General features: G+C 48.7%; 1 protein-coding gene across 1 annotated transcript in view; it reads left to right on the top strand.

Moving 5' to 3' along the window:
* Positions 1–17,732, top strand: part of DOCK8 (dedicator of cytokinesis 8) — a 203,440-nt gene that overhangs the window by 178,684 nt on the left and 7,024 nt on the right. The window contains exons 40-46 of the mRNA XM_080819435.1: positions 2,426–2,569; positions 3,798–3,929; positions 4,400–4,534; positions 5,944–6,033; positions 9,218–9,454; positions 11,848–11,991; positions 13,746–13,852. Of these exons, the coding sequence (XP_080675561.1) occupies positions 2,426–2,569; positions 3,798–3,929; positions 4,400–4,534; positions 5,944–6,033; positions 9,218–9,454; positions 11,848–11,991; positions 13,746–13,852 (989 nt within the window). The remainder of the gene's footprint in view (positions 1–2,425; positions 2,570–3,797; positions 3,930–4,399; positions 4,535–5,943; positions 6,034–9,217; positions 9,455–11,847; positions 11,992–13,745; positions 13,853–17,732) is intronic.

The raw sequence follows: 17,732 nt of genomic DNA, 5'->3' as shown, positions 1-17,732 counted from the left end.
TATGTAGGTTGATGCCTCCCGAGGTCCAAGACCCGGAGAATGGAGGGATGGCTCCTTTCTAGCAGTTGCTGGGGAGGTTTCAGTGCCTCTTATTGGCTCTGACAGGGTCATGTGCTCCTCCCTGAGCCAATCACAGTGACCGGAGAAATGGGCTGCTCTGATTGGCTGGGCCGGAGGAGCGGTCCGCACCTGGGCTCGCCGAGGGTCCCCCCAGAGGCCTGATGCCGCAAGAGGACGGCGGACCTCTGGGCAGCTTTAGCAGCCGATGTCCAGAGTTGATTTCTTAAGTGCTGTGTGCTTCAGTTTTCAACCCCGGTCTGCTCCAGTAAAATTGAATTTTTGGAAAAGAATTAGAAACTGGAGATAAATAAATCTCTACAAGGAAAATAACTTCGAGGCCACTGAATTCCAAGGCAGTGAGATCGTTGAAATTCGATGCCCTGGGCTGCAGTGTTTATCCCGCAAATGTAGATAGGGATACATTCTCAGATACTGCCGACATTTACCTCCCTGACTCTGAGGCCAGGAAAGTCTGCCAGAATCCTTTCCCTCTGGTTACAGCTAATAAAACTACATTGCTTCAGATCTGTTCCTCTACCGGTAGAAAACTGCATACAATTCTCCTAGTACTCATTTCTTGAGTTATTAGATTCTTTCAGCTGAATCCCTTGGACTTTCTATTAAGTTTCAATTTGGAAACATCATAATAGAAAGGCCAGGTTTGGAAAAAAGACTGGCCCCAAGACATTCTGAGAGCCTCCTATAGTCCTAAAACTATGTTAGAATCTTGGATGTGAAGATAGAGGACTGTGATAGCTTTTACTTGATTACTAAGGTTGACTCCCTTGATCTTGCTAAGGGTGATTCCCTGGATCTTGCTAGCCAGGAGTGGGGGCAGGTGATTTTACTTCACAAGCCAACTCTAGTCAGTTGGTTGTGGCTGACTGCAGTGCTATGCTGAGAAGAGTTTTGAGAACACAATTAACCTTTGAACAACAGGGACATACCCCCCCACATAGTAAAAAATCCAGATAACTTTAATTTCCCCTGAAACTTAACTACTAACAGCCTACTGTTGAACAGAAGTAACATAAACAGTTGATTTTATTGTATTTTGTGTCCTAGATGTATAATATATTCTTACAATAATACCTTTTCCTTAGTATCTTCAGTATTTCTTAACTACATGATCTATGAGTTTTTTCAAATCATTGCAAATCTCAAAAAATTTTTCCAATATATTTTAAAATCTGATTTTATTTAAATTCAATTAATTAACATATAGTATATCCTTAGTTTCAGAGTCCAATATATTTTTGAAAATGTGTATAAGTGGACCTGTGCGATTCAAACCTGTGTTGTTCAGGGATCTACCATATATCCAAACTTGAAGGGAAATGGTGCTATAATTGATTAGTTATGCCTGTTAAGAGTGTAGGAATAGGAAGGAGTGGCCTGTGTGCTACCTGTTTGCAATCTCTAAGCTGGGAAAATGTGCCATTGCTTTTATGCTCTCTGTGCATTTCTGCCACAGCTGTAAGATGGGTTGAAAAAACAGGCTCTTAACATATTAAGAGTATGAAAATCACTGCAAGGGCCAGAGCTGGGGTGAGGCAAGAGGTGCCCAAGGGGCAGAATATAAGGAAGCGCTCACTCCTAGGGTCAAGCAAGTTCAGGGTCATCACTTACTGAGATGGAGGGACCCTGAGATTGAATGCCTCTCTAAAGATTGTGCCCTCAGTTTCTCACTTGGTTCACCCCAGCCTGGGTCCTGGTTACTGCACTCTCTGCTAGAGACTTTAAACTCTATGGTTTGTGTAAAGGAAACGCTTGCAAGAAAGAACAAAATCCTCTCTCTCTGCCTGCCTCTCTGCCTACTTGTGATCTCTGTCTGTCAAATAAATAAATTTTAAAAAATCTTTAAAAAAAAAAAAAAAGAAAGAACAAAATGAGAGACAAGAGCAGTAATTGTTGTATTGCTATCAACATGGCCCCCAAGAGGACATTCTCACCGGCTACTATCGTATAGTATGGCTGTTCACCTGAAAGTCAAGTTAGGAGCAATGCGCCTCCGGGGTTCACTGGGCTGATGAAACAAGGAGTCTCGTTAGCTGATAATTGGTCTTCACCTCTTAAAAACCATGACCCCCGCTGGGGTCATTTCATGACTGTAACTCAACTGTTGTTACTTTGTCCTTTATGTATGTCCTCAAGGTCAAAAAGAAAAGACAGTTGCTCAGTGTATCCATTCAAAAATAAATGGCAGCCAGGATGTCTGGTGGGTAGAATTAGAGACATTCTATAACCACAGGCTCTGTGAGGATCTTTGAACGTGGGCTGGCTCAGTGCCCTACCTTGGGTTCCTCTGGTACCTTTTGTTAGTCTGGTTCCCCGTTCCCTGGGCTTATACTGGGATCTCTTTCAGAACATTTCTTCCAACGTGCTGGAGGAGTCCGCGGTCTCTGATGACACCTTGTCACCCGATGAGGACGGCGTATGCTCGGGCCGGTACTTCACCGAGAGCGGCCTGGTGGGCCTCCTGGAGCACGCAGCTGAGCTCTTCAGCACGGTCAGTGTTCACAGGGGTCTCGGGACCTCCACTTGGGCTGAACTCCCAGCACCATGAACACCAGTCTTCACCCTGAGCCAGGAGCAGCTCCTGCTGGGCTGTCCAGGGTAGAGGGTGGCCCCAGATGACTTTGATGTATGCAAATTGCATCATTTCTGGAGGGAACTGAGAAAGCCTTTCATCACTGCAATATTCTGGTTTCGTGGCAGGCTCTTTGGCTGGGCAGCAGCAAACACTGTATTATTTCCATTTAATAGGGTGGAAATTAGGCCACAGAGAGGTGAAATGGCTTGCCCAGGGTTATACTGCATATGATGAGACATGTTCTCACTCCCTCATTTTCCCTGTGGTGGAGGAAAATATTGGGGCGGAGCCACTGGGAGGGGAGGGAGGGAACCAATGGAGCATCTGCATTTCTGATAACTGGGTGGCCATCAGGATTGGTGCAACCCAGCAACAGCTCAGAGAACTGTGGGAGGGCCAGCCACTGAGACTCCCCTCACTAGCCTAGTCTGGGTCTACACACTCCTGATAAGAGAAAAAAAATAGGTAGATTAAGTCAGGGAGATTCAGGGCAGGGGAGAAAGTCTCTTGCCCATTTTCATATTAATAAACCCACTGCTTCCCCCAGTTTTAAGTCAAGTAAATATCAAATACTTTGCTATATTTAGCTGATCCAATTTGATGTTCATCCTTATGGTTTTCTTTCCTTTCTACCTTTCATTTCCAAGTTCCCTACCCTACAATCTCTATGTATTTTTTTCGTTTTAACTATCTTTTCTTTTTTCTGCTTTCCATTTCAGGATTCAGAGAAAGGGCAGCATACTTCCATTCTTCCTAAAATTTAAGAAATTGAACTAGTTAGAATCCGACCAACTCCTTTTGGGCCATGCATTGAACATCTGGCTTAGGGTGACCCTGATGACATTTAATGAGGCTGAGGCTGTCTTCCTGAATAGTTACTAGTCCCTGCTGCCAATCTATCTGTTGTTATTACTTGGAAACCCTTTAGCCCACTTAACATCATCACATTTTTTAGGACCATTTAGCGTGTGTCTAATTCCGTTTGCATGCTCTGGCCATCTCAGAGAAGCCCAGACATCACTCTTGCTCTGTAAAATACTGTGGTGCCCATGACTAATCCATATTCCAGCATGTAATGAACACTGGATGCTCTTCTTAACTTTCCACTGCATTAAATTCTTGTTGATTTTCTTCTCTTTCCAAGGGAGGTTTGTACGAGACGGTTAATGAGGTCTACAAGCTGGTCATTCCCATCCTGGAAGCACACAGAGACTTCCGGAAGCTGACTTCCACCCACGACAAGCTCCAGAAGGCTTTTGACTGCATCATTAGCAAGGTAACTGGGGGGAGCCTTGCCAGCAGGTCCTGTTAACTGGCAGCAGTGACCCTGTCCCAGAGACCCTTAGCCCTGCTTCCTCTCTAGCGAGCAATTTGCCTTGAGCACAGCATTGCCGTAGTTCTCACCTACCCAATGGACAGGGGCTGGGAATAGGCAGAGGATCAGAGTTCAGACAGTCCAGACTGAAAGAAGGCACCTTGAATGACTACAACCAGGAAATGTGAGAATTTTTAAAGTTCATCTCAAAGAAGTCCTAGAAATCTTTCATGGTATTTCTTTCTTTCTTTTTTTTTTTCCAAAGTTTCTTCCATAAACATTACATTTTTTAAAGGCTTGATTTTGGTTTATATTAGCCATGGGAATAGAATGCTTTGTAACACAATAATAAGAGAATCCTGCCCTTTGCAAGCCAGTAGATCCTCATGAATGACCTAACGAAAGGGAGATTTTCTTATTACCCTCACTAGGGTCACAAGAGAATGTTTGGGACCTACTTCCGAGTTGGTTTCTATGGATCCAAATTTGGGGATTTGGATGAGCAGGAATTTGTTTACAAAGAGCCTGCTATTACCAAGCTTCCTGAGATCTCTCACCGACTAGAGGTAAGGAAAGTTCTCAACACCATATACTTCACAACAGCAAGTTAGAATGGGTCGTGGCCAAAAAAAATGTTGTGCATTTGTCATGATCTGGATAAAAATCTGTCCACATTGTGTTTATAATATGAAGGTATTAGGTGAGATCACAAGGTAAAGCAGGAGTTCAAGAGTTTTCTGTTTATGCTTGTCAAAGTTTATAAATTTAGAGGGTGAGTCTTTATTTTCAAGACTTCCCCAAAGTCAGTCGATGTCAGGTGCTTTCCTATCACTCTTGAAATTTTAGTAATAGTTTCTCAGCCTTAAGAGTGTTACCTTGACTTTGGATCTGGCCAAACTACTGAGTTATCCCTAGAAAGTGCTGTGGCCACCCTTTTGGTCTCATTGGACAACACATCCCACTTCTGACACAGAGATGCTCACAGTAGCCGCGCCATGAGCTGTGGCATGGTGAGCTCTTCCTGCTGAGCTGGTGCAAGGAGCCCTTCTGTGCGGATTATCAGAGTCAGTGTCCCTTCTCCTAGGCTAGAAGCCCCAACTCCAGACTGCTGTCTACATTTGATCCGTATTGTCACAGAAAAAGGCAGCATGTTCCTAGAGCAAATGATGGAAAAACAGGAAAACAGCCTAGAAAAAAGTGAGAAAAGCAGACATGGAAAGGGCCAAGCACTAAGAACTCGGGAGGAAAGTCGAGGGGTGCCCTCCAAGCAAAACCTCCTCAGGCTGAGTATCTGGGGTTCCCCGAAGTGCTGACACTTAACTCAAGATTCATTCCCTATGCCTGCTTGCTGTTGCTTCGAATTTATGCTTTTTCATAGCTGTAAAACTTAAAACACTTTAGTTGCCAAATTGCTCCTTATGCTGTTCATCCCTGGAAAATAAGAGACTTTGATTCTTACTGGATTCAAAGAAGCCACGGCCCAGAGTAGTTGAGTAACTTGTCCAAAGTCACACAGCTCATGAGAAGGAAAACCAGCAATTGACCCTGGGCCACTTGTTCCGTAATATATTTCTCCAACGTAGGACTAGAAGTGTATGTTTTGTCTTCTTGTAAAGTGTGGTTCATCACATTCTGGGAAGCCTAGTGACCCCCAAGTTCCTAGGGCACAAAAGGCAAGACATAAATAGTGCCATTCCCCTGGAGCTGCTTCCAGAAAGATGAAGACATTGGTTTAATTAGAGGTCAAGCAGCACTTAGTTTAGGGAAGCATCCATCAGTCTGCAATTCTGCACTTCCTTATATTTTTATTTTTGTCTCCGGATATGCCAGCTTGCCTCCTTAGTTCAGAAAGACATCCAATAATCAATGAGCAAATTCTTCCTTACGCTTGTTCCAAACTTACACCACTTCTGAGACCCAAAGAGTTGCATTATAATAAATTAACCTTTGTAATCCGTTGGTTCTCCTTGCCTAGGGATTTTATGGCCAGTGTTTCGGGGAGGAATTTGTGGAAGTGATAAAAGACTCTGCTCCTGTGGACAAAACCAAGTTGGATCCTAACAAGGTATGGGGAAATCTGCAAAAAGTCACCCTCAGGTTCTGATTCCCTTCGTTCTACCCCTTGAAACATAAAATGTCCTCCTCTGTCTGGGCTCTCAAAGTCACTTAACTATAGCTGAATTTTTTGTCGAGGTTTCAACTAGTGTATGGTTAAATCTAAAAGAAACCATATTCCAAGGCAAGAACCATCAGAGCCACCATTTATTAAACACCAACAGTATGCCTTGGCACTGCATCGGGCCCTTTGTGTACATCATTTCATTTCATCCTCCAAGAGCCTTTTGAAGTAGGTGTGGTTATTTGTATCTCACAGATGAGAAAACTGAGGTGCAGAATTGTCAAGCAGCTTTCTGGGACCATGCAAGTGTCAAAGCCAGGACCTAAGCTTGGGGTCTGTCCTCCTCAAACCCATCCTCTTGATCACTGCTCTTTATTGCCTTTCTATGCAAAGTTTACACTCAACTTCAAACATACTGGAAGGATGCAAACTTCTCTCTGCCAGCCCTTACTGGCACGCTGCTTGAGGATGCAGGAATTTCTAACAGCCACGTGCAGGGCCCCCGTGACGTTGGGGGAATGATGGAAGGGCTTGGACCTCAGTGCCCTCCCTTGTCACAGGAGGGCGTATTCAGGCCTGTCCCCGCTGGGTGTGCCCCATCCAGATTGGACACTCCCCACCCCGAGCCTGCAGCACGGGCTCAGACCCTCCCAGCCCTGCCCTGTCTTCTGACACCAGCCTCAGGCCATCCCCGCATCTGACCAAACGGTTACTAATTTGGCAGTTCCCGCAGCAGACCTCAAGTTAGGAAATTCACTAGAGTGACTCACAAACCTCAGGAAAGTGCCTTAGGACAATGAGAGTTCTATGATAAAGGGTACACTGAAAGCAACGTCTGGGAAGGACCTCGGTGATTCCATGCCCCCTCCTTGTGGAATTGGGGCATGTCCCCCAACACCCCCCTGGCCCAGCAGGTCTATACATTCACCTTTCAGGAAGCTCCACCCAGTCCTGGTGTCCAGTTTTAATGTCCAGGCATGACTGATTAATTCCAGAGCCACATTACTGAACTCAAATCTCCAGGCCCCCCCAACCCAGTGGAGGTCAAAGTCAGCCCAGACTCCCGACCCTCTCATTATATGATTGGTCTTTTGGGTGACCAGCCCGCATTCTGGGACCCACCAAGCTTGGGTCACCTCAGGAAAATAACAGAGACACTCCTATCCCCTTAGGACATTCCAAGGGTTTTGGAAGTAGCAAGCCAGCAAACGCAAAGACTAGATATATTCCTTAGCATATCACGGGGGCTGTCCCCCTGCTCAGCCCTCATAGACAGATGTATGTGTGAGGCTGTCTCAGCTGCTGGGAATAATGCGAGTTCAAGGTTGTTATGGAATGCTGGCAGTCTGGCAGGCCTGGCCAGTGAAGAGTCCAGACTGTTCCCTCAGATCCGACCTCCAGGATATTAAGGAGATGATGCAAGTAGGGAGGAATGGACCAAAGGCAGGAGTTTGGTTTTCTCCAGATTTCAGAAGACTTGCCCGCTTCAGACACCTTCCCTAGTCCAGGCCTGAGGTGGTGAGTGTGGTAAGAGCTGAGCTAGGCTTCGATAGAGGGGTCGGAGGTCCTGGGAAGACAGGCATGCACAGCACACGCCGCGGAGAGCCGACAGTGTCGTCACTGACATCTCTGACATGCAGTGCACTTGTCCCCTCTTCTAAAATGTCCAGGGCAGGTGCTGAGAGTTTTAAATGAGAATCTGAACCCAGAACGGACAGCCAGATTTCATCACACTAAATAGTGAGGTCAGTGACGTCCCACACCCTTTCCACTGGGTGGGTATTACCGAGACTGGTCACGTGGTCACGGTCATTCTTTTTTTTTTAAAGAGGCCTTCTTTCTTAATAAGGGCCCTTTGTCAGTGCATATGTGTGTGTGTGTGTGTGTGTGTGTGCATGCGTGCACATTTCTAAATGAGGTGCTTTCAGTGAAATTCACCTTTCCGATGGTGGGTTCTGTGAGTTTGGACAAACACGAGTCACCAGCATCAGGAAGAGGTTCATCACCCCCAAATGCGTCCCCTACCTCTTCTGCTCTGAGCCCCCAACTGTCACTGACCTGCCCTCTGTTTCTGTAGGGTTTTTTTTTTTAAAGGATTTTATTTATTATTTGACAGAGAGAGACACAGGGAGAGAGGGAACACAAACAGGGGGAGTGGGGGAGGAAAAAGCAGGCTTCCTGCCAAGCAGGGAGCCCGATGCAGGGCCCCGTCCCAGGACCCTGGGATCATGACCAGAGCTGAAGGCAGACACCCAACGACTGAGTGACCCGGGCACCCCTGTTTCTGTAGTTTTGCCTTTTCCAGAAGGTCACATAAACGGAACCCTAGAACAATAGGCACAAGCCCACAGCCCTTTGAGCCTGGCTGCGGTCACTGCACAGAAAGCATCTGAGATCTCTCCCTGTGGTAGTCGTCTGTTCCTTTGTCCTGCGGAGTCGTCTTCCGCTGTGTGGCTGTACCACCCTCTGTTTACCCGGTCCCCGCTGGAGGGACGTTGGGCTTGATTCTAGTTTTTGTCTGTTATGAATTCTAAAGCTGCAGACATCATGGGCAGGTTTTTGTGTGAAGGTGAGTTTTCATTTCTCTTGGATGCACACATCAGAGCGGGATTTGGGGATCGGATGGCCAGTGTCACCTGCCTGTGTAAGAAATGGCTAGCCTACCTTAGAAGGGGCTGTCCGCTTTGCATTCCCATCATCGGTGTATGGAAATCCCAGCGCTCCTCCGACCCTGGCTGTGCTCAGTCAGGATCGTCACTCACCTTCAGTCTGGCCGTCCTCCTCAGTGGGTAGCGGTCACAGCGGCTCCGAAACAGGTTCTGAATAGCAGTTGGAGAACTTCCATAGCAAGTTTCAGCTGGACCCATGAGGTCAGCTTGGAGGGGGAGCTTGGAGACCTGATGTCCCACGGGCACGCTGCCCTGTCCTCCTCGCCCACAGCCCTCGGTCTCCCTGGGGGTGCAGAGCAGGGAGGTGCTGACATCTGGCCCCACGCGCTCAGCTTCTGTGGCTTTGGGGCGCGCACAGGGGCGGAGCAGGGGTGCCGTGTCCCAGCCTGCCTTCCCAGTGCCTCCCGGGGGGTGGCTTGCAGACGAGCTCATCTCCTCCTTCCCCCACCTCTTCCCCTCAGGCCTACATACAGATCACGTTTGTGGAGCCCTACTTTGATGAGTACGAGATGAAAGACAGGGTAACGTACTTCGAGAAGAATTTCAATCTGCGGAGGTTCGTGTACACCACCCCCTTCACCCTGGAGGGCCGGCCCCGGGGGGAGCTGCACGAGCAGTACCGGCGGAACACCGTGCTGACCACCGGGCACGCCTTCCCCTACGTCAAGACCAGGATCAGCGTCATCCAGAAGGAAGAGGTAATGGCCCCCGGACCCAACGGGCTCGGGACCAAGGTCACCTCGGAATGCCTGAGTCTCCCTCCCAGGACAACACGCACCCCTCCCCCCGTGCTCCCTCTCGGCAGACTGGAGAGAAAACCAAAGAAGGGGACACCCTGGAAATATCCTCATGGCGGTTATCCCCTGACTGTCATGGCGCCAGGAAATCCCAGTTAGGCAGCTACGCATTTCATAGCATTACTTAATATTTAAATATTTTATACTTTGAGGTTCTATCTTGAACCTCAGTAGAATGACAAAATTACAGTATTTAACATGTATATTTTTATGATACATTTATATGAAATAGGTATTTAAAATTTAAGTATTTTATATTGAATTTTTAGGTATTTGGAAGCTTAGAGGTGGTTCAGACAGAGTTGGGTTACTAGTGGTTCGAGACCAGAGACCAGGTTAGAGCACACGGGTGTCCCCAGGAGTGGGTGATGAGTTGGAAGAAGGGCCCCGTGCGAGACAGGCAAGGAGACCCACGGACTTCGAGTCCCTGTGATGTTGCCCAAGGCACTGACCTTCACCCAGCTTCCTCACCTCCACACTGACCGCAAAGACCCCTTTCTCTTCTCTGGTTCATTGGAGGCGTCCGTTGGAAGAGGCCTGATCCACAAAGTGTCTCAAACCTAGACACAGCACAGACGTTTCATTTTACTTCAAAATGCATCTGCGGGCTTTATTTTTGTTCAGTTTAGAGAGGGCCTCCGCCTTCCCTGCGATTTGGTGTTGGCGGGTCACAATCGGGCTTTGTCTTCTTGTATAAGCCCCACCCTTAACACACTGACCGTGGTTTCCAGTTTTCGTTTCTATAAAGCCGACGAGGAGCTACAGATACTCGCTGAACAACGGGAGGGCGGATCGGGATGCTGATGACTCCCCCCCCACCCCCAGCCCCTTGCGGTTGTCTCGCGCACCCCTGACACGGCAGGAATCCTGACAGCGACTCACTTTCGTGCTGTCCTGCCCCGGCATTCGGCCTGGTGTTCGTAGAAACAGTTCTGTTTCGTTCCACACCCACGGTTCATCCGTGGGTGCGTTATTTAATGAGATGAGGTCATGAAAATAACAAGCATAACAGGCATCGTCAGGTGGGTGAACGCGCAGAGCTGAGCGGTGGTGAACGGCTGCCCCCTGGGGCGGGGGCAGAGGTAACTGAGCTCACCGCCCGCCGGCGAGGGTGTTCTGCAACCACGTCAGAGAGCGAGCCTCTCGGCGGCGGCGAGAGAAGTGCTGAATGAGTGACTCGGTTAAGAGGAGATTGGTTTAGAAGGCATCTATTACATTTCTTATTGTTTGGGACTTTTAAACACTAGGTAGGCATAGCCCAGAAGTCATCTCGTGGTCCCAGCAAGAAGCCCCACAGCTTTTCTTGGCCATGTTGCCCTTCCCTGAGAACCTCAGGGTGTTAGGCCACTAGGACTGTTGTGACAAAGGACCATGGGCCACATGGCTGAAAGGCAGAAATGTATGGTCTCCCAGTTCTGAAGGTCAGGACCAAAGAAAGGTGTTGGCAGGGTCAGTTCCTTCCGAGGGTTGTCGGGGATGGCTATGTTCTGGGCCTCCCTCCCTGTGTTTTCACATTCACTCCCTCCACGTGTGTCTCTGTGTCCGAATTTCCTCTTTTTATAGGGACTTCTATCCTATAGACCCCATCCTAAGGACTTCTCTTTGATTTGATTACCTCTATAAAGTCCCTATCTCAAGTAAGGTCACATTCTGAGGTACTGGGAATTAGGAGTTGAGCATAGGAAGCGGGGGGAGGGGCATAACTCCACCTACAACATTCAAGAAGGACCTACCCCAACCCGCAGAACTTGGCATCCGGCTGATTGACCCTTAACAGAATTCTGTTAACCAGGAATTCACCTTCAGGGTGAGTTAGAGGAGGTACACATGATGCCAAAGTCGTGTGTTATGGCAGACAAAAACCTTGAGTGCTGTGCTTCTGATACCTTCCAATTATAAGTCAAGTTCAAGTAACTTGTTCAATAATTGGAGAGGAACTGAACAGGGTAGAAAGAACTCCGATTTTGAATGTAGACATCATTGTGATCAAATTCTGAGCTCCCTACTTACTACCCTATGTCATTTTGTGGCACTTTCTGAACATCTTGGGCCGTAAGATGGAGAGAATACACAGAAACGGAGAGAATATGGGAGAAATGTCTGCAGCGTTCCCCGAACACATAAGTGTTCATGAAATGTTGGGTCTTTCCTTCTTCTTAACCTATCCAGAGTATTTTAAGTACTCTGGAAGTCCCCTTACCTGCTTCTTCAGATCCACGCCGTCATGGCCCCAGGTTTGTCCATGGCTTCCAAGACCGAACAATGACTTCCCCACGCTTCTGTCTTATGTTCAGTTTGTTTTGACCCCCATCGAAGTCGCCATCGAAGATATGAAGAAGAAGACGCTGCAGTTAGCGGTGGCCATTAACCAAGAGCCCCCCGACGCCAAGATGCTTCAAATGGTGCTGCAGGGTTCCGTCGGAGCTACCGTCAATCAGGTGAGCCGGACCGGCTGCCGGCACCTCGCCTGGGCCTTGTTCCCTGGGTTTTCATTACCTGTCTACACCCTCCTTCCTTGAGGTTGATGAGGAAGATGGCTCCATCCACACTAAACAGTATCCCTGCACTTAGACCCAACACCTGTGAGGTGTAGAAGACTTGGAGGAGGCCTCCTCCTGTAACAGCCGTGGTAGCAACGAGGCAGGGACACCTGGGTGGCTCAGTCAATTAAGCGTCTGCCTTGGGATCAGGTCCTGATCTCAGGGTCCTGGGATCAAGCCCCGCATTGGGCTCCTTGCTCAGCGGGGAGTCTGCTTCTCCCTCTCCCTCTGCCCCTACCTCACTTGTGTGTTTTCTCTCGCTCGCTTTCTCTCTCACATAAATATATAAAATCTTAAGGGAAAAAAGAAAGAAAGAAAAGCCATCTCAGACATGAGTGGACAATGGGTAAGGAGTACCATTTCCACAGAGAGGTCTTCACTGTGAGGCCAGTCCTGGCAGCGTGCTCCAGATCTGGGGTCCTGTTGCAGAAGGCTTAGTCATGCCCAGTGTAGGCAGAGTTGTTGCAGAGCGTGAGGTCAATCTAGGATCATCTATAAGGGAAAGGGGAAAGGTTCTAAAACATGCAGCCCCTGGGTCAGTCACCAGACGAATCCAGCCTTGCCAACCAAGAGTGACCAGGGACCAGGCTTCCTGGACCACTTCAGACCCAGCTGGGTATTCTCCAACCCCTTAGAATCCATACCCTCAAACTAAACCAGTCTCAGATACAGGGCGGGCTGGCCCCACAGTTTCTGTCCAGTGGGCCTCCTTAACTATAGATCCAGATCTGCTCTTGTCTACACCTCCACTCAAAAACCCAGGGAGTGTCATGACCTTTTCCTCACCCAAGCACAGCTGGACTTCCCTACAGAAATTGGGTCCAGATAATATCAAGGGAGCAGAAATAGCACAGAGGGAAAATGACTATTACATTTCCCAGATCAGGAAATATTAGGAAGTTTTTGCTTTACATCCCAATCCTTTAATGAAAATGAAACTTTATGAGCCCATAACCATGTACTGTGTGTATCTCTGACGGAAGCCAGCAATTACACAAAATGGCGCGCCCACCAGTAGGGCCACTTAACAAGTGAATGTGAAAAGATGAATCAGGACAGTCCTCAGTTTTAGAAAAGCTACTCAAAGCACATACCCTAGGATGTAGTAGTATTGCCTTTACCTACAAAGAAGAGCCTATTATTAGTACAGCATTTAATTAAGAAAATACATCTGGGGACACCTGGATGGCTCAGTCGGTTAAGCATCTGCCTTCAACTCAGGTCATGATCTCCGGTCCTGGGATCGAGCCCCGAGTCGGGCTCCCTGCTCAGCAGGGAGTCTGTCCCTCTCCCTCACTTTCGGCCCCTCCCCCTCCCACTCCTGCTCTCTCTCTCTCTCTCTCTCTCTCTCTCACTCTCAAATAAATAAATAAATCCTTTTTAAAAAAAACAAATACATCTATACTTCTGAGTATTCTCCTAAATCTCTAGACTCCTAAGAAATCAAAGTTTCCTGAGAAGTTCAGTACCTTCCCTTGATGTTTTAAAAATTTTTTTTAAATTATAAAATTTTTTTTTCCTTCCTTGATTTTTTATTGTGTTCACACTACCTACAGAATTAAATGTCCAAACCAGGAAGTCAATCCAAGATTTTCTCCCAAGTAATTTATTTTTTCCCCAATGTCCTATTGTTCTGTTCCTTTTTCCATCAGGGACCACTGGAAGTAGCCCAAGTGTTCTTGGCCGAAATTCCAGCTGACCCAAGACTGTATCGACATCACAACAAGCTGAGATTATGCTTTAAGGAATTCATAATGCGGTAAGATGGACTATGGCTGGGAAGGCTGCCAAGCAGCGGTTCTCGGCGTGGGGTCCCCAGAGCAGCAGCTAGGGCACCCCTGAGAACTTGCTAGACCTATGGAATGAGAACCCCCAGAGGTGGGGACCAGTGGTTTGGGTTTTAACTAGCCCTCTGGGGATTCTGATGCAGACTCGTGTTTGGAAACCATTGCAGTAGATCAGCCCCTGTGTACTAAGTAACCAACATTGAAACTCTGTAGTGTTTTCGCATTTACCGTCTTGCGTGCGCCTCCCACATCAAACGGGTATTACCACCAGCCTCATTTTGCCAAAAGGGGAAGCAGAGGTTTGGAGATGGGAAATGGCTTTGCCTGAGGTCATGCAGCTAGTTAGTAGGAGAGCTGAGTTCAAATCCAGATCTTCTGAGCCCCACAGCCCACACCTCCATCCGTGTGCTGACCGTCCACGAGGCTTTCAAGTCCAAGAGGGTGTTGGCATTGGTTTTAGAAGTTTTAATATCATACAATAACTTGTTTTTAGAATCTTAAGAATAGATCCTGCCTCCGGTTTGGTGAAGGCAATTCTAACGCTGGGCTTTTTCAAAAGTATCATCTCTCGGGCCGTTCCCATTGTCAGACAAGCCTCTGTGGGCTGGCATCAGGAGCAGCTTGTTCAGGCTGCGTGAGAGTGGGCCTTCGAGCAAGGTCTTGCAAACTATCACAGTATAGACAGGTACAGCTGGGTCTCCTGTGGCCCTAAAATGAATGATTATGAAGGTTGGGATGACCTTTCACCCACAAGAGGGAACGACATCAGGAAAATGTGTACCAATATTTGTTTTCAACCTTAGAGCAGCATATCAAGTGTAGGAATAAACTTACTTGGCAGATGGGGACCAAAGGAGGCTAAAAGTGAAAGTTTGCTAAATTCACTGAAAACTCATCAGCATGCCAGTGTTGGGTTAAGATGAGAGATCCCTCCTCCACAGGCGTCGGTGAGAGGTTTGCAAATGTGCTGTGTATGGAGACACACATATGGCCTATACACAGAGATTATATGTATTAATATTTTGGGATTTGAATTGCTTCCTGTATCTGATAGCAATTCTGACATTACACAAAAGCTGCATTTTCTTTAGTAAATAGTGCGTTTTTATAGAACAAAAAACTAGAAAAATACTGCAGGAATTTTTGAAGATCTCTTTCCTTTCCACTTATCTTCATTTATAATTAGTTATGCGGGGACACCTGGATGGCTCAGTTGGTTAGGTGCCTGGCTCTTGATTTTTGCTCAGGTCATGATCTCGGGTCCTGGGATGGAGACCCGTGTGGGGCCCCATGCTCAGTGGGGAGTTTGCTCTGTGGGAGATTCTCTCCCTCTTCCTCTGCTCCTTCCCGTGGCTTGCACTCTCTCTCTCTCTCTGAAATAAATTTTTAAAATCTTTAAAAAATAGATAAAATGAAATACAATAAGTTATGGTTGAAGGCCCCTGAAGTTGGCAGTGGCCCAGGCCTGTCTGGACCTCTGAAAGGACTTCGGAAATGTTTAACGAGACGGAGTATGGCCTGGGTTCGATATCAGTTGTGGGAAGACAGGAGCTGAGTGTCCCTCTGGTCCCGACAGGACCTCATGTCCATGACCGAATGCCAGCCCAGGGCAGCTCACTAGCCCCTGCTGAAAGCACAGGAAATACAGGGCTTTGGAGCTCAGAAAGGGATGGTTTGTGACAGGCCGGAGTCTGGGGAGGACTTCGCTTAAACTTCGTCTGGAATATTTAGGTAGAACAAAGGGGATGGTCAGACGTGGGAGCCATGCCTGGTAAAGCAACGGACCACAGAACCTCGGGGGTGCCTCTGGGCCCCTCTGAGTCAGCCAGAGTAGTGTGTTCTGGAAGCCTGCGAGGACAAGAGGAGAGACCAAAGACAGCCGTCTTGGCAGGTGGGGCTCGGACAGAGCAGAAGTGTAAAAGCAGCCTGGTGAGGAGCAGACGGGATTCGGCGCCCTAGTCTGTGGCTCGTACCCTCAAGGCAGCGGGAGGCGAGGAGACCTTCCGTTCCCCTCTCTGCAGTTGCTTAATTGCTTCTCAAGTCCGCTCAGCAAGTTGCAGGCTTTTAAGGACCAGAGTCAATATTCTGCCACATTATTTGCACCCGGGTATTTCCCCCCGGCTCTCTGCTTCCGACGGCCGGCCGAGGTGACGCAAGACTGGAAGATTCTGGGGCTGGAACAGCTCTCAGGTTTTCCCGTGGAGGACCACCCACTCCTCGGCAGACTCAAGCGGTGGGCTGATAGCCCAGATTTCCAGGGTGAACTCTGTGAGCCTTCCGATGCCTCTTTGCTGAGCGCAGAAACGGAGGCCTGCCAGGTGCCGGCGGTGAGCGGTGAGGTCCCGGCCCTGGGCGTGGCCTTGGACTTGGCTGTCGCAGCAGCACGGGACTGGCCACAGAGGACCTGGTGGGTGATGCTGCTCACGCAGCCGGTCCCAGAGCTCCTCAGCCTGTTGCCAGGTCGGGACCTTGATCCCCTCCTGCCTTTTCCCGCAGTAAGAAAAAAAAAAATCCCAACACCTCAGGATTTCAGAAGCCAAGATGGTGACATACACCATCTGTTTCCTTCCTCTGCTCCCCAAAGTACTCAAGCTGTTTCAGACAGTGCGACCAGAGCCAATCTGGGTGTTTAAGTTTTCTTCTTCCATTTCTGCCTTAGCTCAGTTGGTGTCACCAAATACCATGGACCGAGTGTCCAGAACAACAGACTTTTATTGCTCACAGCAATGAAGGCTGGGGAGGCTGAGATGGAAGGTGGTGGCGGGCCAGGCTCCGGGGCCGGGTGGACAGAGGAAGAGGGAGAAAGCTCTCTGACAAGGGCCCTAACCTGACCCCGTGGGTCCCATCCCCACGGTAATTCACACCAGAACTCCTCTGAAAGGCCTTCCCTCCAAATACCATCACGTGGGGTGTTAGGGCTTCAACATCGGAATTTGGGGGGGCAGAGGGCACAAACCTTCAGTCCATAATATTATCTGAACGCTCCCAGCCTTACAAGGACTAACTGACCCTTCCATTTATTTTTATGTTGCAATAAAAGACCACGCCCTCCACCACACCCTCACAAGTGGTCTTTAGGGGAAGTAGTTCCTGCCACACCCAGACGGGCTCCTCCCCCACCTGTGGTCCCAGAGTCAGGACCCAGTCCACAGAGCGGGGGTCACACAGCAAGTAAGTGGCAGGACCAGGACGGAAATTCTTACCGAGGACAGGCTGCCCTTGGGGTCTGGGGTCTGGCCGAGGCCGCCAGGGGAGGGAGGAAGGGAAGGGGCTGAGTTGGAGACCACTGGGGAGGGGTGCCTGGTGGAGCCACGGCCCTCTCACACCCGCTGGCAGGCGACCACCTCAGCCCCTGGTGCGCTGCCCCCACATGATCCTTCCTTGCCTTAAAGGGCCTGGAACCCAGTCCCGGAGGGCGGGAGGGAATGCAGTCCCCAGCCTCTCCCGTACTGCTGCCAGACCCCCAGCCTTCCAGCAGTTCCCCTTCTTTCCTGGGCTCGGAGTGGAGGTTTGCTAAAGAGGGACGGGGAAGAAGCTGAGAAAGGCAGAGGTCGACAAACTGGGGCTCCAGACAGAATACTTCCAACTTGAGACTGAGGCCATATGCCTGGATTCTACCTGGAAGGGCCAGTGTCTTCCCGGGTGGAGTACAGGGTGTCCCAGTTAGCGGTGTGAGCTCCTGAACCAGGCTGCCGGGGTTCACAGACCCACCGGGTCTTAACTAGCCGTGTGACCTTGGGCAACTTACTTGGCCTCACTTTCTCTAACTTTAAAATGGGAATTGTATGTATTCGTTACTATCTCTTAGACCTAGTGTCAGGATCCGCTGAGTCAACACGCAGAACTTAGGAC

Source organism: Martes martes (assembly GCF_963455335.1).
Source record: "Martes martes genome assembly, chromosome: 12".
NCBI lineage: Eukaryota > Metazoa > Chordata > Mammalia > Carnivora > Mustelidae > Martes > Martes martes.
The sequence above is the reverse complement of the archived record's forward strand: the minus strand, read 5'-3'. Positions and strand labels throughout refer to the sequence as shown.